The sequence below is a fragment of the Podarcis filfolensis genome, assembly GCF_964270895.1.
Source record: "Podarcis filfolensis genome assembly, chromosome: 8".
Lineage (NCBI taxonomy): Eukaryota > Metazoa > Chordata > Lepidosauria > Squamata > Lacertidae > Podarcis > Podarcis filfolensis.
Window position 1 is genome coordinate 28,742,732 of NC_139611.1, and position 15,345 is coordinate 28,758,076.

Consider the following 15,345-nt stretch of genomic DNA (forward strand, 5'->3'; position numbering starts at 1 on the left):
CAAGCTTTCACTCCTGTTGCTGCCTCGTTCTGCCCCTCGTGCTATGATCAGCGAAGCCTACTGAGAAGATCCGGGGGTTGCCAACCTGGCACCTGCAGGTGCGTGTGTGCCAGCCAGGACCTCTTGCGGCTCCCAAAAAAGGTCTCCATAAATAGCCCCTCAAACCTCCACAGTGTGCAAGAGGCTGTTTGCTCTTCCTGCTCTGTTCCTCTTTGCATTGACTTAGCATCTCCAGCTTTGAACATGGTCTATTAAACATGCCCATGTTTCAGCGGATGCTAGGATAGGGACACTCCATTGTGAACAGGGAAGAGGAGCAAAGCGTTTCTATCAGTTAGGAGCTGATGTGTAGGCCCTGTTCCCCATTTTGCACACCCTATTTTTTGGTCTTGTCCATTTTTAGATGTGGCAGCCCCTTTGCCAGACCCTCCAAGTGTCCCTATTTTCTAGGGCCAGTCTCGGATTTACAGAAGGGGTCCTGGTTTTTTATTTGATCCCGGAATGTCCCTCTTTTCCTTCGGACGTCCCTATTTTCATCGGAGAAATGTTGGAGACTCTGGAGTTATGCCCAATGAGACAAGTAACTATACAACCTTTAGAAAACACCTGAAGGCAGCCCTATATAGGGAAGGTTTTTTAATGTTTAATCATGTTTTTATATATGTTGGAAACCACCAGAGTGGCTGGAACAACCCAGTCAGATGGGCAGGTATAAATAATATTTTTATTATTATTATGGAATAGGACATTCCTATTTTTTATTGGAGTAATGTTGGAAGATACGCCACACATCCCACAGTGGCCATTTTGTGACCTTTTCCAAAGCCAGACCATTGGTCCACCCAGCTTAGTCCTCAACCCAACACATCCCACAGGAATACGGAAGGAGCTGTTGAGCATCAGGATCCCAGTTACACAGGGCCACAGGAAACTGCCTTCTGCCAGCTCAGACCGTTGTTCCCTCTAGCTCATTATTGTCTACACAGACTGGCAGTGACTCTGCAGGTTTTCTCTTCCAGTCCTACTTGGAGATGCCTCTGGGAATTGCACCAGAGACCTTCTGCATGCAAAGCAGATGCTCCACCGCTCAATTACAGCTTTTCACTAAAGGCTCACACGCCCTTTTAGCTCAGGATTGATGTATTGTCTTGCTTTCTGGATGTCCTGATCAGTCAAGAGGCACAAAGCGGTATGATAGGAGCTCACATTTCCTGGCGGACCTGTTCGAAACTAGTTTCTGCACAATGGAGTCTATTGATAGGGTCACTTGTGACCGAACGCAAAGAAGAAAGCTGTCATTGGGGTCGGGGTCGCCGTGAGCTGAGCGATGGGGATGAGAGTGGTTGCTGTGCGACCCTCAAAAGGAGAGAGTATCCTCCCTCAGCTAACTGGGCTCCGTAAATCAAGCTGAGTTCCTCCCCAAACTCCCAACGAAAGGACAACATCACACGATGACTACAAGCTTCTTTTTTTATTTTTGAAGAGGAGTTGCAATGCAGCTTTGGGCCTGCAGGGGCTGAGCTCAGCACTTCATCGGTCCTTCCTGGCAGTTCTTGTCGGAGTAAAAGCGATACTCCTCATTGTAAGTGTCCAGGTGGTCCTTCAGGCAGAGGGCTGCTGTTTTGTCACATTCACAGATCTGCTTTTCACAGCTGCTTCCCTCACCTGTTGAGAGAACAGAGGGAGCCGTGCCTGTCAGGTCATCATCCTGCCCTTCCTGTAAACAGCTAAGGCTGCATCTGTGGCTCCTAGCAAGCCGCCTTATACACAGCCAAACAATTTGCCCACCTAGCTTAATAATGTCTACACTGACTGGCAGCAGCTCTCCAGGGCTTTGAACAGTGTTATGTACTGAGTTGAATAGGATCCAAACTGCAGCAGTCTGATTGGTCCTAGAACAATAGGATTCAGAATGCAGCAGTCAGATTGGTCCTAGAACAATGCAGCAATATGATTGGTTGGCAGGAACCACCCAATCATGCTCCAGATAGAAGTGAATCCACAACCTGATTGGCTTACAGTAGAATTCCGGAATTAGCCAATCATGTGCAGCCCATTGTGTAAATAATGTATATAAAGCAGATACCTTGAGGGGACTTTCATTCATTCCTCCTCACCACTATGAGCTGAATAAAGAGCATGAAATCACTTTGCGACTCTGAGTATATTTCACTGGCGACGAAGGTGGGATCCCGCTGGGCTGACTGCCACACACAGCACCGCAGCACCGCCACCTGCCGCACCGCTGCCTCGCACCGTGTATCCAGGCTTCAGCTCCGGGACACAAGGAACTCAGAATGGCAACCGACAGCAGCTTCTCGCCGTTCAACCCAGCATCTGGAGACTGGGAAGCGTATGCCTCCCGTTTCACCTTCCTCCTAGAAGCCAAAGGGGTCACCGATGAAGAAGACGCCAAGAAGAGGGCGATATTCTTCAGCGTCTGCGGAGAGGAGACGTTTGAAATCGCCCGGGCTCTCCTTGCACCCGAAGACGTCGCTACTGTTCCATACAAAACAATAATGGAACAGCTGAAGGGGCACTTTTCGCCACAGCCCTCTGTGGTGGCTCGTCGAAATGCCTTCTATGCAAAGCGGCAAGCCCCTGGGGAAACCATAACTGGGTTTGTGACCTCTCTCCGCCAAGCTGCCCAGTTCTGCAACTTCTCAGAGCTGGAGAACATGCTTCGTGACCGCCTCGTCGGTGGCCTGAAGGATGAGAAGCTGCAACGACGCCTCTACGCTAAGAAGGACCTAACGTTCCAGGTCGCTCTGGAGGAGGCCCTGGCAACGGAAGCTGCCGAGAGGTCGACGCAAGAGGCACGGCCGAGCCAGCCGTCCCAACCGAGGGTCCACCACGAAGACCTCACCGACGACTCAGGATCCAACAGGGAGGAGGTGCACCGAGTACAGCAGCGCACTCAAGCAGCCCACATACCACAGCTGCCTCGACGAGAAGCAGGGAACTGCGCAAGCTGTGGAGATAGTCACGAGAGGAGGACCTGCCGTTTCCGCAACGCAGAGTGCAGGCAGTGCAGAAAATTGGGACACATCGCCCGGGTGTGTCGAGCTCGGCCCACCCGACGCCAGGCATCAGATGACCAATCCAAGAGCCCCAGGTCCCGGGGCCCAACACACCAAGGCAACTCGACGGAGCTCACGGACTTCCAGGTATACCAGTTGCCCCACCCCAACGTAGAGAAAATTTATGTAGAGGTACAGATAGAGGGGGCCCCATGCCGCATGGAGCTTGACACGGGTTCAACTCTATCCATAATCTCGGCAAGGACCTTAAGGAAACTGTGTCCTACTGGGGGTCCCAAACTCAGGCCGGCCCCATTCACCCTCCGGGACTTCCAGAAACGTAAGGTCCCCACAATGGGGGTGGGGACCTTCAGGGTGCAATACCGAGGGCGGACGCGGCAACTGGACTTGCTTGTGGTCAAGGGCCCCTACATTAGCTTACTGGGATTGGCATGGTTTGGACCACTGGGGCTAGCCGTCACCGGGGTGAACCACACGAGCTTACAAGTGGACGTGGACGCCATATGCAAGGAATTTCCGGGGGTTTTTGATGGGAAATTGGGACAGTATACGGGCCCCCCCATTGCTCTACAGCTTGACCCCGCAGTACGACCAGTCAGGCTCAAGGCCCGCCGGGTCCCGTTCGCCCTGAAACCCCGTATAGACGAGGAATTGGACCGACTCGTGGAGCAAGGCGTGCTGGAGCCGGTGCCTAATGCCCCCTGGGAAACCCCAATCGTCACACCCGTCAAGCCGAATGGTTCGGTCCGCATCTGCGCAGACTACAAATGTACCATAAACAAGGCCCTCACGGCCCATGCATACCCAGTGCCAGTGGTCAGCCATGTCCTTGCCACCCTGGCTGGGTCGAAAATTTTTGGCAAGCTGGACTTGGCCCAAGCATATCAACAACTGCCAGTAGATGAGGCCACAGCAGAGGCACAGACGATTGTGACGCACAGAGGAGCGTTCAGGGTAAAGCGGCTGCAATTCGGTGTCAGCGTGGCACCAGGCATATTCCAGAATCTAATGGACTCTCTCCTTAAAGGGATTCCTGGCGTCACCCCCTTCTTCGATGATGTGTTGATTGCCGGGCCCACACCAGAGGAGTTTGAGGACCGCCTCCGCACCGTTCTGCACCGTTTCCAGACGGCGGGTCTCAAGGTGAAGCGGGAAAAATGTCTACTAGGAGTGCCTCAGGTGGACTTTCTGGGATTTATGGTGGACGCAGAAGGGGTCCACCCGACTGGGGACAAGGTACGGGCCATTTGTGATGCCCCAGCGCCCAAGAACAAGACTGAACTTCAGGCCTTCTTGGGACTATTGAACTTTTACCATTCCTTCCTTCCCCACAAGGCGGCGGTAGCGGAGCCCCTACACAGACTCCTGGACAAGCGGGCCCCTTGGGTGTGGGGCCAGCGCCAGGAGGCCGCATTCCAGGCAGTCAAGGACTTGCTTGTCTCAAACTCGGTCTTGGCACACTTCGACGAGAGGCTGCCGGTGGTGCTAGCATGCGACGCCTCACCCTATGGCATTGGCGCTGTCCTGGGACACCAACTCCCGGATGGGAGAGAGGTACCGGTGGCATACTTTTCCCAGACACTCAACGCAACCGAGCGGAACTACTCGCAAATCGACAAGGAGGGTCTGGCAATCGTGAAGGGAGTAAAAAAATTCCATGATTTCTTGTACGGGCGGCCCTTCACCGTGGTGACTGACCACAAGCCCTTGCTTGGCTTGTTTGCCTCCGAAAAGCAGACCCCCCAAGTGCTGTCTCCTCGTGTCCTCAGGTGGTCAATTTTCCTTGCCAGCTACCAGTATGCACTGATTCACCGCCCTGGGAAGGCGATGGGCCATGCGGACGCCCTCAGCAGGCTACCACTACCGGAAACAGGCCCCGACCCAGCACCTGCACAAGAGGTTATGAGCCTGGAGCTGCTTCCCGACCGCCCCATTCAGGCACAAGAAGTTGCACACCATTCCAAGAAAGATAGGGTCATCTCCCGCGTCCTGGACTGGGTGTGGAGGGGATGGCCCAGCAGCAGCCCCGGGCCAGAATTCGCCGGCTACACAACCCGCAAACATGAACTGTCGGCCCACAAGGGGTGCCTGTTATGGGGAAGCAGGGTCGTTGTTCCCCAGCCCCTCCGCAAAAGGGTCCTCACAGCCCTACACGAGACACACCCAGGGGTAGTAAGAATGAAGGCCCTTGCCAGGAGTTATGTGTGGTGGCCGGGGATCGACGGAGAGATAGAGGCCTGGGTCAAACACTGCCAGGCCTGCCAAGAATCCCGCCCAGATCCCCCAAGGGCCCCAGTCCAGTCCTGGGAGTCCGCCCGAGCACCATGGTCACGCCTGCATGTGGACTTCGCTGGCCCCTTTCAGGGGAAAACATTCTTCATAGTGGTGGACTCCTACACCAAATGGCTGGAAGTCGCACTGGTACCGTCCACTTCTACGTCCGCAGCCATCCGGGTACTACGCAGGCTGTTTGCAACCCACGGGCTCCCTGACACTCTCGTCTCAGACAACGGGACTGCATTTACGTCAGGAGAATTCCAAACCTTCACAGCGCAGAACGCCATCCGCCACATCCGTTCGGCGCCATTCCACCCTGCCACCAATGGCCAAGCAGAACGCATGGTGCGGACCACCAAGGACACCCTTCGCCGCATGACGCAAGGGGATTGGGAGTACCGCCTTGCCACATTCCTCCTAGCACAACACAGCACCCCCAGCTCAACGACTGGCCGGAGCCCCGCTGAACTACTAATGGGTCGGCGCCTTGCAATCAGATTGGACCGCCTTCACCCCGATAGAGCTCAGGATGAGGTAGTGGTGGGGGAAGGCAGGAACCCCCGGACCTTCGAGGCCCAGGACCCAGTGTACGCAAAGAATTTTGGGGCAGGCCCAGCATGGGTACCCGCCACAGTCACCAGGGTCACTGGTCCCGTGTCGTACGAGGTGCTAACGGATGGGGGGCAATGCTGGCGCCGCCACTGCGACCAGATACGGCGACGATTCCCGGGAGAAAACCAGGAGGAGGAAAGGTCAGAGGAGTCCCAAGGGAACAGAGGGGCAGTGAGGCCCATAGAGCAGGAGGGGCCAGCAGGAGAGGCAGAATCAGTAAATACAGAGAGGACCCGCGAAGCCAAAAGGACACCGGAACCAGAACCACGACTGAGCAAGCCGGTTGCACCAGACCAGACAGGCCCATCACAGCCAGCATCCTTGGAACATGAGCCAGAACCTGAACCCCGGACCAGGGAACACCCCAGGCCGCAACGCACACGTAGGCCACCGGCGTACCTCGAGGACTATGAATGCGACCTCCCGGGCAGGACTGGAACTTAGAGGGGAGGGGTGTTATGTACTGAGTTGAATAGGATCCAAACTGCAGCAGTCTGATTGGTCCTAGAACAATAGGATTCAGAATGCAGCAGTCAGATTGGTCCTAGAACAATGCAGCAATATGATTGGTTGGCAGGAACCACCCAATCATGCTCCAGATAGAAGTGAATCCACAACCTGATTGGCTTACAGTAGAATTCCGGAATTAGCCAATCATGTGCAGCCCATTGTGTAAATAATGTATATAAAGCAGATACCTTGAGGGGACTTTCATTCATTCCTCCTCACCACTATGAGCTGAATAAAGAGCATGAAATCACTTTGCGACTCTGAGTATATTTCAAACAGGGAGTCTTTTCCAGCCCTACCTGGAGATGTCAGGAATTGAACCTGGGACCTTGTGCCCTGCCACAGAGCCACGCCTCCTCCTTAATGTGTAGGAACATAGCAAGCTCCCTTATGCTGAATCAGACCACTGGTCCGTTTAGCAGGGTATTGTCAACACTGGCTGGCAGCAGCTCTCCGGAAGTGCAGGCAAGAGTCTCTCTGAGCCCTACCTTGAGAGCCCAGCTGGGACCTTCTGCATGCAAGGCAGGTGCTCTGTAGCTGAGCCATGCCCCCTCCCTGCACAGTAACCGCTCTCTTGGAGTAATCGACCTTATAGGGTTGGTAGGAAGATGGCAGGGAGCTGCTCGGAGGAAGTGGAGGCTAAAAATGCGATCAACTAAGTCAGTGATTCTGTGGCGATGTGGTTTAGACAGCTACCAACAAGGAACATAGAGAAGGGCCATAGCTTAGTGGTAGGGCAGTTGCTTTGCATGCAGAAGGTCCCCAGCGGCATGTCCAGCAGGAGTCTCTCTCAGCTGTACTAGGAGATGGCAGGGGTTGAATTTGGGATGCAAAACCTTACTGTTTGACAGTGGAGAACGGACTCCCTTGGAAGGTGGTGGACTCTCCTTCATTGGAGGTTGGATGGCCATCTCTCAGAGTTTCTTTAGCTGTGGTTCCTACATTGCAGGGGGTTGGGCTGGATGACCCTTGGGGTTCCCTTCCAAGCCTATGATTCTACGATTCTTTAGCTGTGAGTCATGCTTTGCAGGGGGTTGAAACAGAGGACCTCTGGGGTCCCTTCCAACTCTACTGTTACTAGATTCATTTTAAACAGAGGATGGCCATCTGTCGGAGGAGCGCAGATTTCGATGGATCCCCTGCCTCTTCGTTAGTGAAGTCGGCAAGCCCACAATAGCCATTGGTTTTTGATATGTATGAATTGTCTGTCCTCCAAAAAGGGAGGGATGCAACCCAATTTTCCTCCTGTCGCTACTTACCACAAGTAATAACTCCATCGTCGATGGAATAGTTGTATATGTCGGTGTTGGTGTTACAGTCCTTCAGCTTTTCGTAGCAGCAATCGTGGGCCAGGCAGCAGCTGTGGAGAAGGAAGAGAAATCTCCTTTAGACAAATCTATGCTGTTCACCTGCCCAAGGGAGCTATAAACAATTCTGGGAGCTGTAGGTGGGAGCGAAGGGTGCCGAGAGTTATTCCCTTCCCAGAACTACAATTCTCAGAGTAGTTTAAAAATAATTTCCTCTCCCCAGAGAAAGCTGGGAACTGTAGCTTTGCCAGGTTCTCCTAACAACTCTCAGCGACAAACTACAGTTCCCAGAATTCTTTGCAGATAACATGACTTTTAAAGTGGTCTCATAGAGCTTTACACTTCTTGTTTCAAAACTTCCCATTTCAGAACCTTCTGCCTATCCTGTGTGTGTGTGTGAGGGGGATATTTCTGAGGATAACCCAGTGGGATATCCTTATAAAAAAGCAAATCAATGAAATGAAAGCCCTCAGTGTGGTGAACCGACTCAATACCCCCCCCCAACTGGCTAGAACAAGTGACCCCACACCAACAAATCCTTTCCAGCACAGCGCCTCTTTAATAGTGAAGTGATCAGTTATGTAAAAAACAACAACCCACAAGCCATTGATTTACCTGTCGGTGTCGTCTCGCGGTTTGCCTTGGCCACCCACCCCGCAGTAACACCCGTACGTGGTGTAGTGGGGGAAAGACGTTTTCCCAGTGAGCTTTTGGATCATTCTTCCGAACTGAAAGAGGTTCCCATTTACTGCCAAAACACCTGCAAAGAAACGGGACAAGGCATCAGGTGCTTAGCTTATTAGGGAAAGGGATCTGTCCTAGCTGTTGTGCTTCTCCACCTCTCCCTTCTACCAAACAGTATTCGGTGCTCCTGAAAATGGGGCAAATACTCTCTAGCAAATATTGATCCACCTCTCTTCGTTAATAAATTGGTCTGTGCTAGCGGCTATCACTACATCTTGTGGTGGTGGTATACATAAATGAATTATATCTTGTGTGAAGAAGTAGCATTTTTAATACATTTTGGGATTTGATACATGTCAGAAGTGGGCAACCTCCCCCCCCCCACCCGCCATTGGGGGCTGTATCCTCTCAGAGGTAATCTGCTGGGAACCACTTGAGGGTGGGGGTAGGTGAAGCCACAGCTGATGATGGCTGGAGAAGCAAATGCGTTCTGGATTAATTTATCAAGAAGACCAACCTGCTTCAATTTTGATTTAGCTTGCTCAGATTCGAATTCCCCCAAATTATGAAGGTCTCCTCAGAAGTAGGCTTTGTCAAGTTTGAAGGGGGGGGGGTACACTTAAAAAAAAATATGGCCCCTTCCTTTTGTTAGCACAACATAATTTAATCTCTCCTCTCCCTGTTAATTTTAGATTCCTGCATTTCAGGGGGTTGGACTAGATGACCCTTGGGTCCCTTTCCCACCCTATTCTATGATTCCACTTACTGCAAACCAGCAACACCATTGATCCCCATAAGATCTTCATCTTCCGTTGATAAAGACCTAAAGGAGAGGTGGTACAATTTTTCAATTTGTTTAGAGGATCCGCATTCCACCTTTCGATATCAGCCCCCCCCCCCGCAAAGATGGTTCAACAACACAAACAGTTCATCCTAAACACAGTAAAATGCCAAGGGTTGTATTGGTTTGAAGGGGAAGTGGGGTTGGAAGGCTGGCAGTCAACCCATGAGATTTAGCCCATTCCTTCTTAAAGGACAGGAAGCTGCAACTAGGAAGCTGGCCGGATCAAATTTTGGTCCTATGTGAGTCTGGCTTTTTAGCAAAAATGCCAGCACGTCCTCTCCTCCCCACGCTCCTTTGCCTCACAATCACCTGTGGCATGGATTTCTGTCTCGGACAATGATACAAGGACAGCATGGCAACATTAGGTGTCTAAAAGAGCAGATTGGCCCAAGAAAGAGGGGCCTGATTAGGCCTGGAATCAGAAGGTCAGAGATGAGGTGGCAAGTCTGGCCGAGGCCCAGAGAGGCTGGGGGAGTGACAGAATTGAGAAGCGGGGGTGGGGGGTAGACAGAGGCATGGGGAAGGGTCAAGCAGTGTTGGGGAATAAGAAGAGGCATAGGGTGGGGGGGGCTTTGCCTCTTGGAGCCAAGAAAGAGTGGAGGGAAAAGTAGAGGGGTGGTACCCATTGGAGGAGATCTGAGGGAAAAGGGGCATCTGACACACTTGCCAGGGAAGTCACAATTGTGGTGTTACTCCTCTCCAACGAAACCCACTTTGGTTTTGTTCCCCGTTGCCACCCGCAGAAGAAATGTTTCTGTTTTAGCTCAAATGAATATTTATGTTGCCGTTGAATTTCATTATCTGTTTTGTCAGCACTTGATTTGAAACGTCAGCAAACAAACAATCAGGGGAAATTGCCTGCAAAAAAACATTAGTCAGAAGGGCATACAAAGAATGCTGATGAGTTTTCAGGAAGACTTTTTAAAAACAAAGCAGAAATGTAGAGAAGTGAATTTAAGAAGGGGGGGTGGATAAGAATTGAACTTTGACAGATCTTTTTGTCTTCATCCGATGAATGAAAAACTGGGGGTTTACATGAGAGAACGTCAATTCCTTTTGTGGAGAAGGTGCCATTCTTTTCAGGGGTGAAAAATCCCAGCAAGGACGTGGCTGGATCCACACTTGCGTTTTCCAGAAACTGAAATTCAGAAGCATTGCTGCCTTTGTCAGTGGAGCCAGAATAGAGCCATCACGGCCGGCAGCCATTGTGAGCCTTTTCTCCCTCAAATTTGTCCAACTTCCTTCTAAAACCGATGGCTTGGTGTTGTTGTGCAGCAGAAACAATTCGTTAAGCAAAACCAACGGCAGCGGTACTTACTTTGCTTAGCCTCCTCGTAAAAGTTCTTGGGGGTCGATATCACACCTGGCTCCCTTTCTTCCTTGTGATTTGGTTGTCCTTCTCTCCTCAGAAATGTGACAACTGGGATTTATAGTCCGTTGGAGAGTTTTAACTGTTAGTGAGGGGAAAATCCCATTTCCCCATATCCAGTAACCAGGTGAGAAAGGTAGTTACTCCTTGACTGGACTAACATGCCTAAACCTCTCTAGCCAGTTCCTTCCCCAGTTAGTAAGACAACAGATTTTGCCTCTGGGCCTGCCTGGTTTCATTCTAGAAGAATGATGAAAAATAGCAAAGGTCACCACCGGTAGCTGCCATCCTTCTTTCGCAACCCGAGTGGTCACTTTCTCCAGCAGGGTGTGGACATTTGTACTATTATTAGAAGGATCTTCTCACCAAGTTGTGCAGGAAATGTTGGTGCTAGAGCTTAATAGGAGGAATATGGAAGGCAGAAACAAAAAATGAGCTAGCTTCCCCTGCGGTGGGACTCCCGGAATTAGCCTGCTCGGATGGTTTTGCCAATCTGGTTCAGACGAGGTTGGGCTCTAGAAGCAAACGGAATAGGAGCTGTCCCCCTGTTTGCCCCACTCACCAAACCCTTCCCCACCCCCACCCCATGCTTGGAAGTTAACATTAACTCCCTAACCCTTTCCACCCCCTTGGAAATACTCAGATTGCTTTTCACCTTCCCAGCCCCATTGCCACACCCACTTCTTCCCCTTTGTACCCCTGTTTCCACCTGCACCCCCACATCCATGCTGAAATATACTCGGAGTCGAGTGTGGATTTCATGCTCTTTCTTCAGCTCATAGTAGTAAGGAATGCCAGTTCCCCCAAAATGTCTGCTTTATATACATTATTTACACAATGGACCCCATGTGATTGGCTAATTCTGGGATTCTCCTGTAGGCCAATCAGGTTGCAGATTCACTTCCACCTGGAGTTGGATTGGATGGCTCCTGCGGACCAATCAGACTGCTGCATTCTGTTGTTGTTTTTTTATAAATTTTTATTGATTTTCTAACATGAATTAAGACACACTACAACTAACAATACATGAACAAACAAACATATAAACACGTATAATTTCATAACCTCTTTTTCTTAAACCTTATTTCAGCGACTTCCCCATACCTCCCTTCTCTGCTTCCCTGTTTTTAAACTTTTTCAGCAACCCCTAATTTCAATTACTTATGATTCACTTTCTTTATCCTTTTTCTCTTACCCAATCATTTATCGCTGCAATTCTGTTTTACATTACCCATGACATTTTAGCACTCATTAATTTTACAACAGTTCTTAAGATAAACTCTAAATTTCTTCCAATCTTCTTCCACCGTCTCTTTTCCTTGGTCACGGATTCTGCCAGACTGCTGCATTCTGAATCCTATTGTTCTGGGACCAATCAGACTGCTGAATTTTGGATCCTATTCAACTCAGTACATAACACATGCCCCCTCCTCTCCCCTCCTTTGGTGCAACCCCTGCTTCCACAGAACCCCCCTCCATGATAACCGCCTGTATCTTCCTCCCCCTGCCACCACTAAGCACCCATTTTCACCTCTCCACCTGCGATGAAGCCACCACCTGATCATCTTCTTCAGACCCTTTCATGCTCCAGAATTCATCTTGAACTCCTCAGCTCAGTGCCCCCCTCAGTCCATGTTTAGTGCCCCTCCCCTCAGCTCAGTACAAACACTTTCTTCTTGTCCCCCTAGCTCACTGCTGACATTACATTAAAAATACAACAACCCCCAGCCACTGAACTCATCTTGGTGCTTCCTTCCTCTCTGAGCTTGGTGCCCCAGCTGACCCACCTCTAAGGCCTGCCCTGGCTGGTGGCACTGGTGAAAAAGTCTACCTTGGCATTGCCAGCAGCCAGCTGGGGCACCAAGCTGAGGGAGGTGCCAAGCTGAGCTCACTGGCTATGGCAGAAGTTAACCACGTTTCATGTGTTGCTCTGAATGTCCTTAACAGGCCAGTGGAGGAGAAAACCGTCTTTTGTATATAAGAGGAAAGTGTGCCGAACAATGCTAACATGACTTACATTTATTTTATGTACAGCATTTGGGTCCCCCCCGCCCCAAATAATTATTATTGATATTTGAAGAAGATAAGAAAACCGGCGGCGGGGGGGGGGGGGAATACAGAAGGAAAATAAGGAAGAGAAGAGAGGGAGAAGATACCAGGAAAGAAAGCATCAATGCAGACGTGGAACGCAAGTACAGCAGGATATTTTTGAGGTTTAACAGGGGGCAGGAGGGGCCTTATAGAGCTGGGCTTTTGGCAAAACTGATGGAACAAGCCTTCTGATTCTCGCACCTCCCACTGAGGCCGCCAGATGAAATGGCTGCCCCCAAGGTGACAGAGCCGACGGAATAAGCTGATATTAGTGAAAAGAACATGCCTTCTATCAGGGAAAATTGCCTTCAAAATGTGTATATTGAGGGAAAGTGCAGATGAATTTTCATGACTTGACTTTCATTTTCAGGGGGAAAAAGACCACAAGCTTATTTGTATTAATTTATTAGATTTATATACCACCCTTCATCATAAGATCTCAGTGCAGTTCACAGAATAAAATACAGGATAAAAACAGGTAAATAAGTAAAACAAAACGGGAAAACAAGATCCCCGCCCTTGCCACAGACACATTCAAAAGGCTGTAGAATATTAATCAGCCCAAAGCCTGGTTGAAGAGAAACATTTTCGCTTCATGCAGGAAAGTGGCGAGCGGAACTCATGCATGTTTTTTTTGGCTGGAGAAAAGCGTTGCAAAGTTGAAAGAAGGGAGCTTTTCGATGTTGCAGCTGCATTTCTGTCCAGGTCTTCCTTAGGGAAATGCAAAACCGGAACTGAATTTTGTATCCCATGCAAACTCCCTCCCCCTACTGCCTCCCTACTCCACCTCATTCTTGGCTCAGCAGGACACAGAGGAGGGTGGCCAAAGCACAAAAAGTTGGGAAAATAGGTGTACTTCTTCTGGTACGTCTTTAAGTTCTTTTTCAGGCACTGCACAAACTTTTGGTCGCATTCACAGGTCAGGCGCTCACACTGGATTGAAGTACCCGGAATCATTGCCCAATACCAGGGTTTGTTTCCTGAAAACACAACAAGATAGTATTTTGGGCTAAGGAAGAAATTCTGGAATTAAGGTGATGGCTGGGGGCAGGAGAGAGAGGGGGAGTCTGTAACTCGCAGTCTCTTAAGCCAGCCAGAAGTAGTAGTACTTATTATTATAATTTGTATCCTGCCTTACGCCCGAAGGTTTCAGAACGGTTCACAGCATAAAACCACAATATGAAAAACAGAAAATACAAAACAAAGACAACCCAATAACCCCTGCTTCCACAACACATTTTAAAAGGGCATGGGATTTCAATCAGCCAAAGGCCTGGTTAAAGAGGAATGTTTTCACCCGGCGCCTAAAGGTGTATAATGAAAGCACCAGGTGAACTTCCCTGGGAGAGCATTCCACAAACGTTGTCTTTCTCTCCTCTGCCCCGATATACAGGGGCGAACAAAGGCTAACCGACACCCGGGGCGGGGCAAACCGCCGGCTGCAATGTGTTGCACCGCTACATACGGTGCATGCGTGGTGTCGCTACGTAGGGCGCATGTGCGACGTCACTACGTACAGCGCATGTGTGCAACACTGCACATGCATTATACATAGCGGTTTGCCGCCAGCGCCACTCAAGCGCTGTACGGATGGTGGCAGGACCCTCTGCTTGCAGCGGCGGGATCCCACTGCCGTCCGCCCAGTGTTCAAGCAGTGCCGGCGGCAAACCGCTATGTACAGCACATGTGCGGTGTCGCTACCTACAGCGCATGTGTGCGACACCGCACATGCGTTGTACATAACGGTTTGCCGCCGGCACTGCTCGAGCGCCGTACGGGCGGTGGCAGGATCCTCTGCTCACAGCTGCAGCCGCAAACAGAGGATCCTCCACATGCGGCTGCGGCAGGGTGATGGCTGCTCATGCCGCTGCGCCCGGGGTTGGGTGGGGTGAGCACCCTGCGGGGTGCCTTCTTGTCAACCCCCCCCCCCAGACATGGCAGCTGGGGCAGACTGCCCCCCTGCCCTCCCTTGCGATGCCACTGCTGATATGGATCTGGTTCTCAATGTGTCACCTGGTGGGCCCCCATTATCAATTGGTGGTCCTCTGGTGGACTTATCTTGTGGTGAAGGTGGCAGCATCAGTAGACAGCTGAGCCTAGACAGTCTGCCCCTAGAATAGCATTGCTCTGGGGAAACTGGGTCACCTCTACCTATGTCCTTGTAGACCCTCTCAAAGAACACCAAGAGGTTAGTGAGGCAGGACTTTCAGAAGCCATGCTGGCTCTGCTTCGGCAAGACTTGTCCACCGATATGGTGGAACGCTCTGTCACAAGACACTAGGGCCCTGCGGGACTTGACATCTTTCCGCAGGGCCTGCAAGACAGAGCTGTTCCACCAGGCCTTTGGCCAGGGCACAGCCTGACTCCCTCCTTTGTTAATTTCTTCACAGAACTCTAGCCCAATTGTTGCCATCAATTTGATTTGAAATGATTTTAGAATGAATTGATTTTAGAATGCTGTATTATTTTACTGTTGTTAGCCACTCTGAGCCCAGCTTCGGCTGGGGAGGGCGGGATATAAATAAAATTTTATTTTTATTTTTATTTTTAATATCTCAATCTCAGGGACCACCATACAGTGGCCGGAGGCTGTGTGTGTCCAGTTTGATT

At 50.7% G+C, this 15,345-nt stretch overlaps 1 protein-coding gene across 4 annotated transcripts; it reads right to left on the reverse strand.

The window, feature by feature from the left end:
* Positions 1-1,472: 1,472 nt before the first annotated feature.
* LOC310768054 (neutral phospholipase A2 agkistrodotoxin-like) lies at positions 1,473-12,357 on the reverse strand. Of its 4 annotated transcripts, XM_083625753.1 has the most exons (7): positions 12,312-12,357; positions 12,176-12,268; positions 10,594-10,695; positions 9,198-9,254; positions 8,363-8,507; positions 7,700-7,800; positions 1,473-1,665 (listed from the first exon to the last, which is right to left on the reverse strand). In XM_083625753.1, exons 2-7 carry the CDS (start codon positions 12,207-12,209, stop codon positions 1,523-1,525), a joined length of 582 nt encoding a protein of 193 aa, XP_083481879.1. In that variant the 5' UTR covers positions 12,210-12,268; positions 12,312-12,357; the 3' UTR covers positions 1,473-1,522. The 4 variants fall into 4 exon arrangements, with proteins under 4 accessions (XP_083481879.1, XP_083481881.1, XP_083481880.1 ...); XM_083625755.1 differs by lacking the exons at positions 12,176-12,268; positions 12,312-12,357 and adding an exon at positions 11,360-11,399; XM_083625754.1 differs by lacking the exons at positions 12,176-12,268; positions 12,312-12,357 and adding an exon at positions 11,011-11,173 and having other exon boundaries at positions 10,594-10,884.
* Between the last annotated feature and the right edge of the window lie 2,988 nt (positions 12,358-15,345).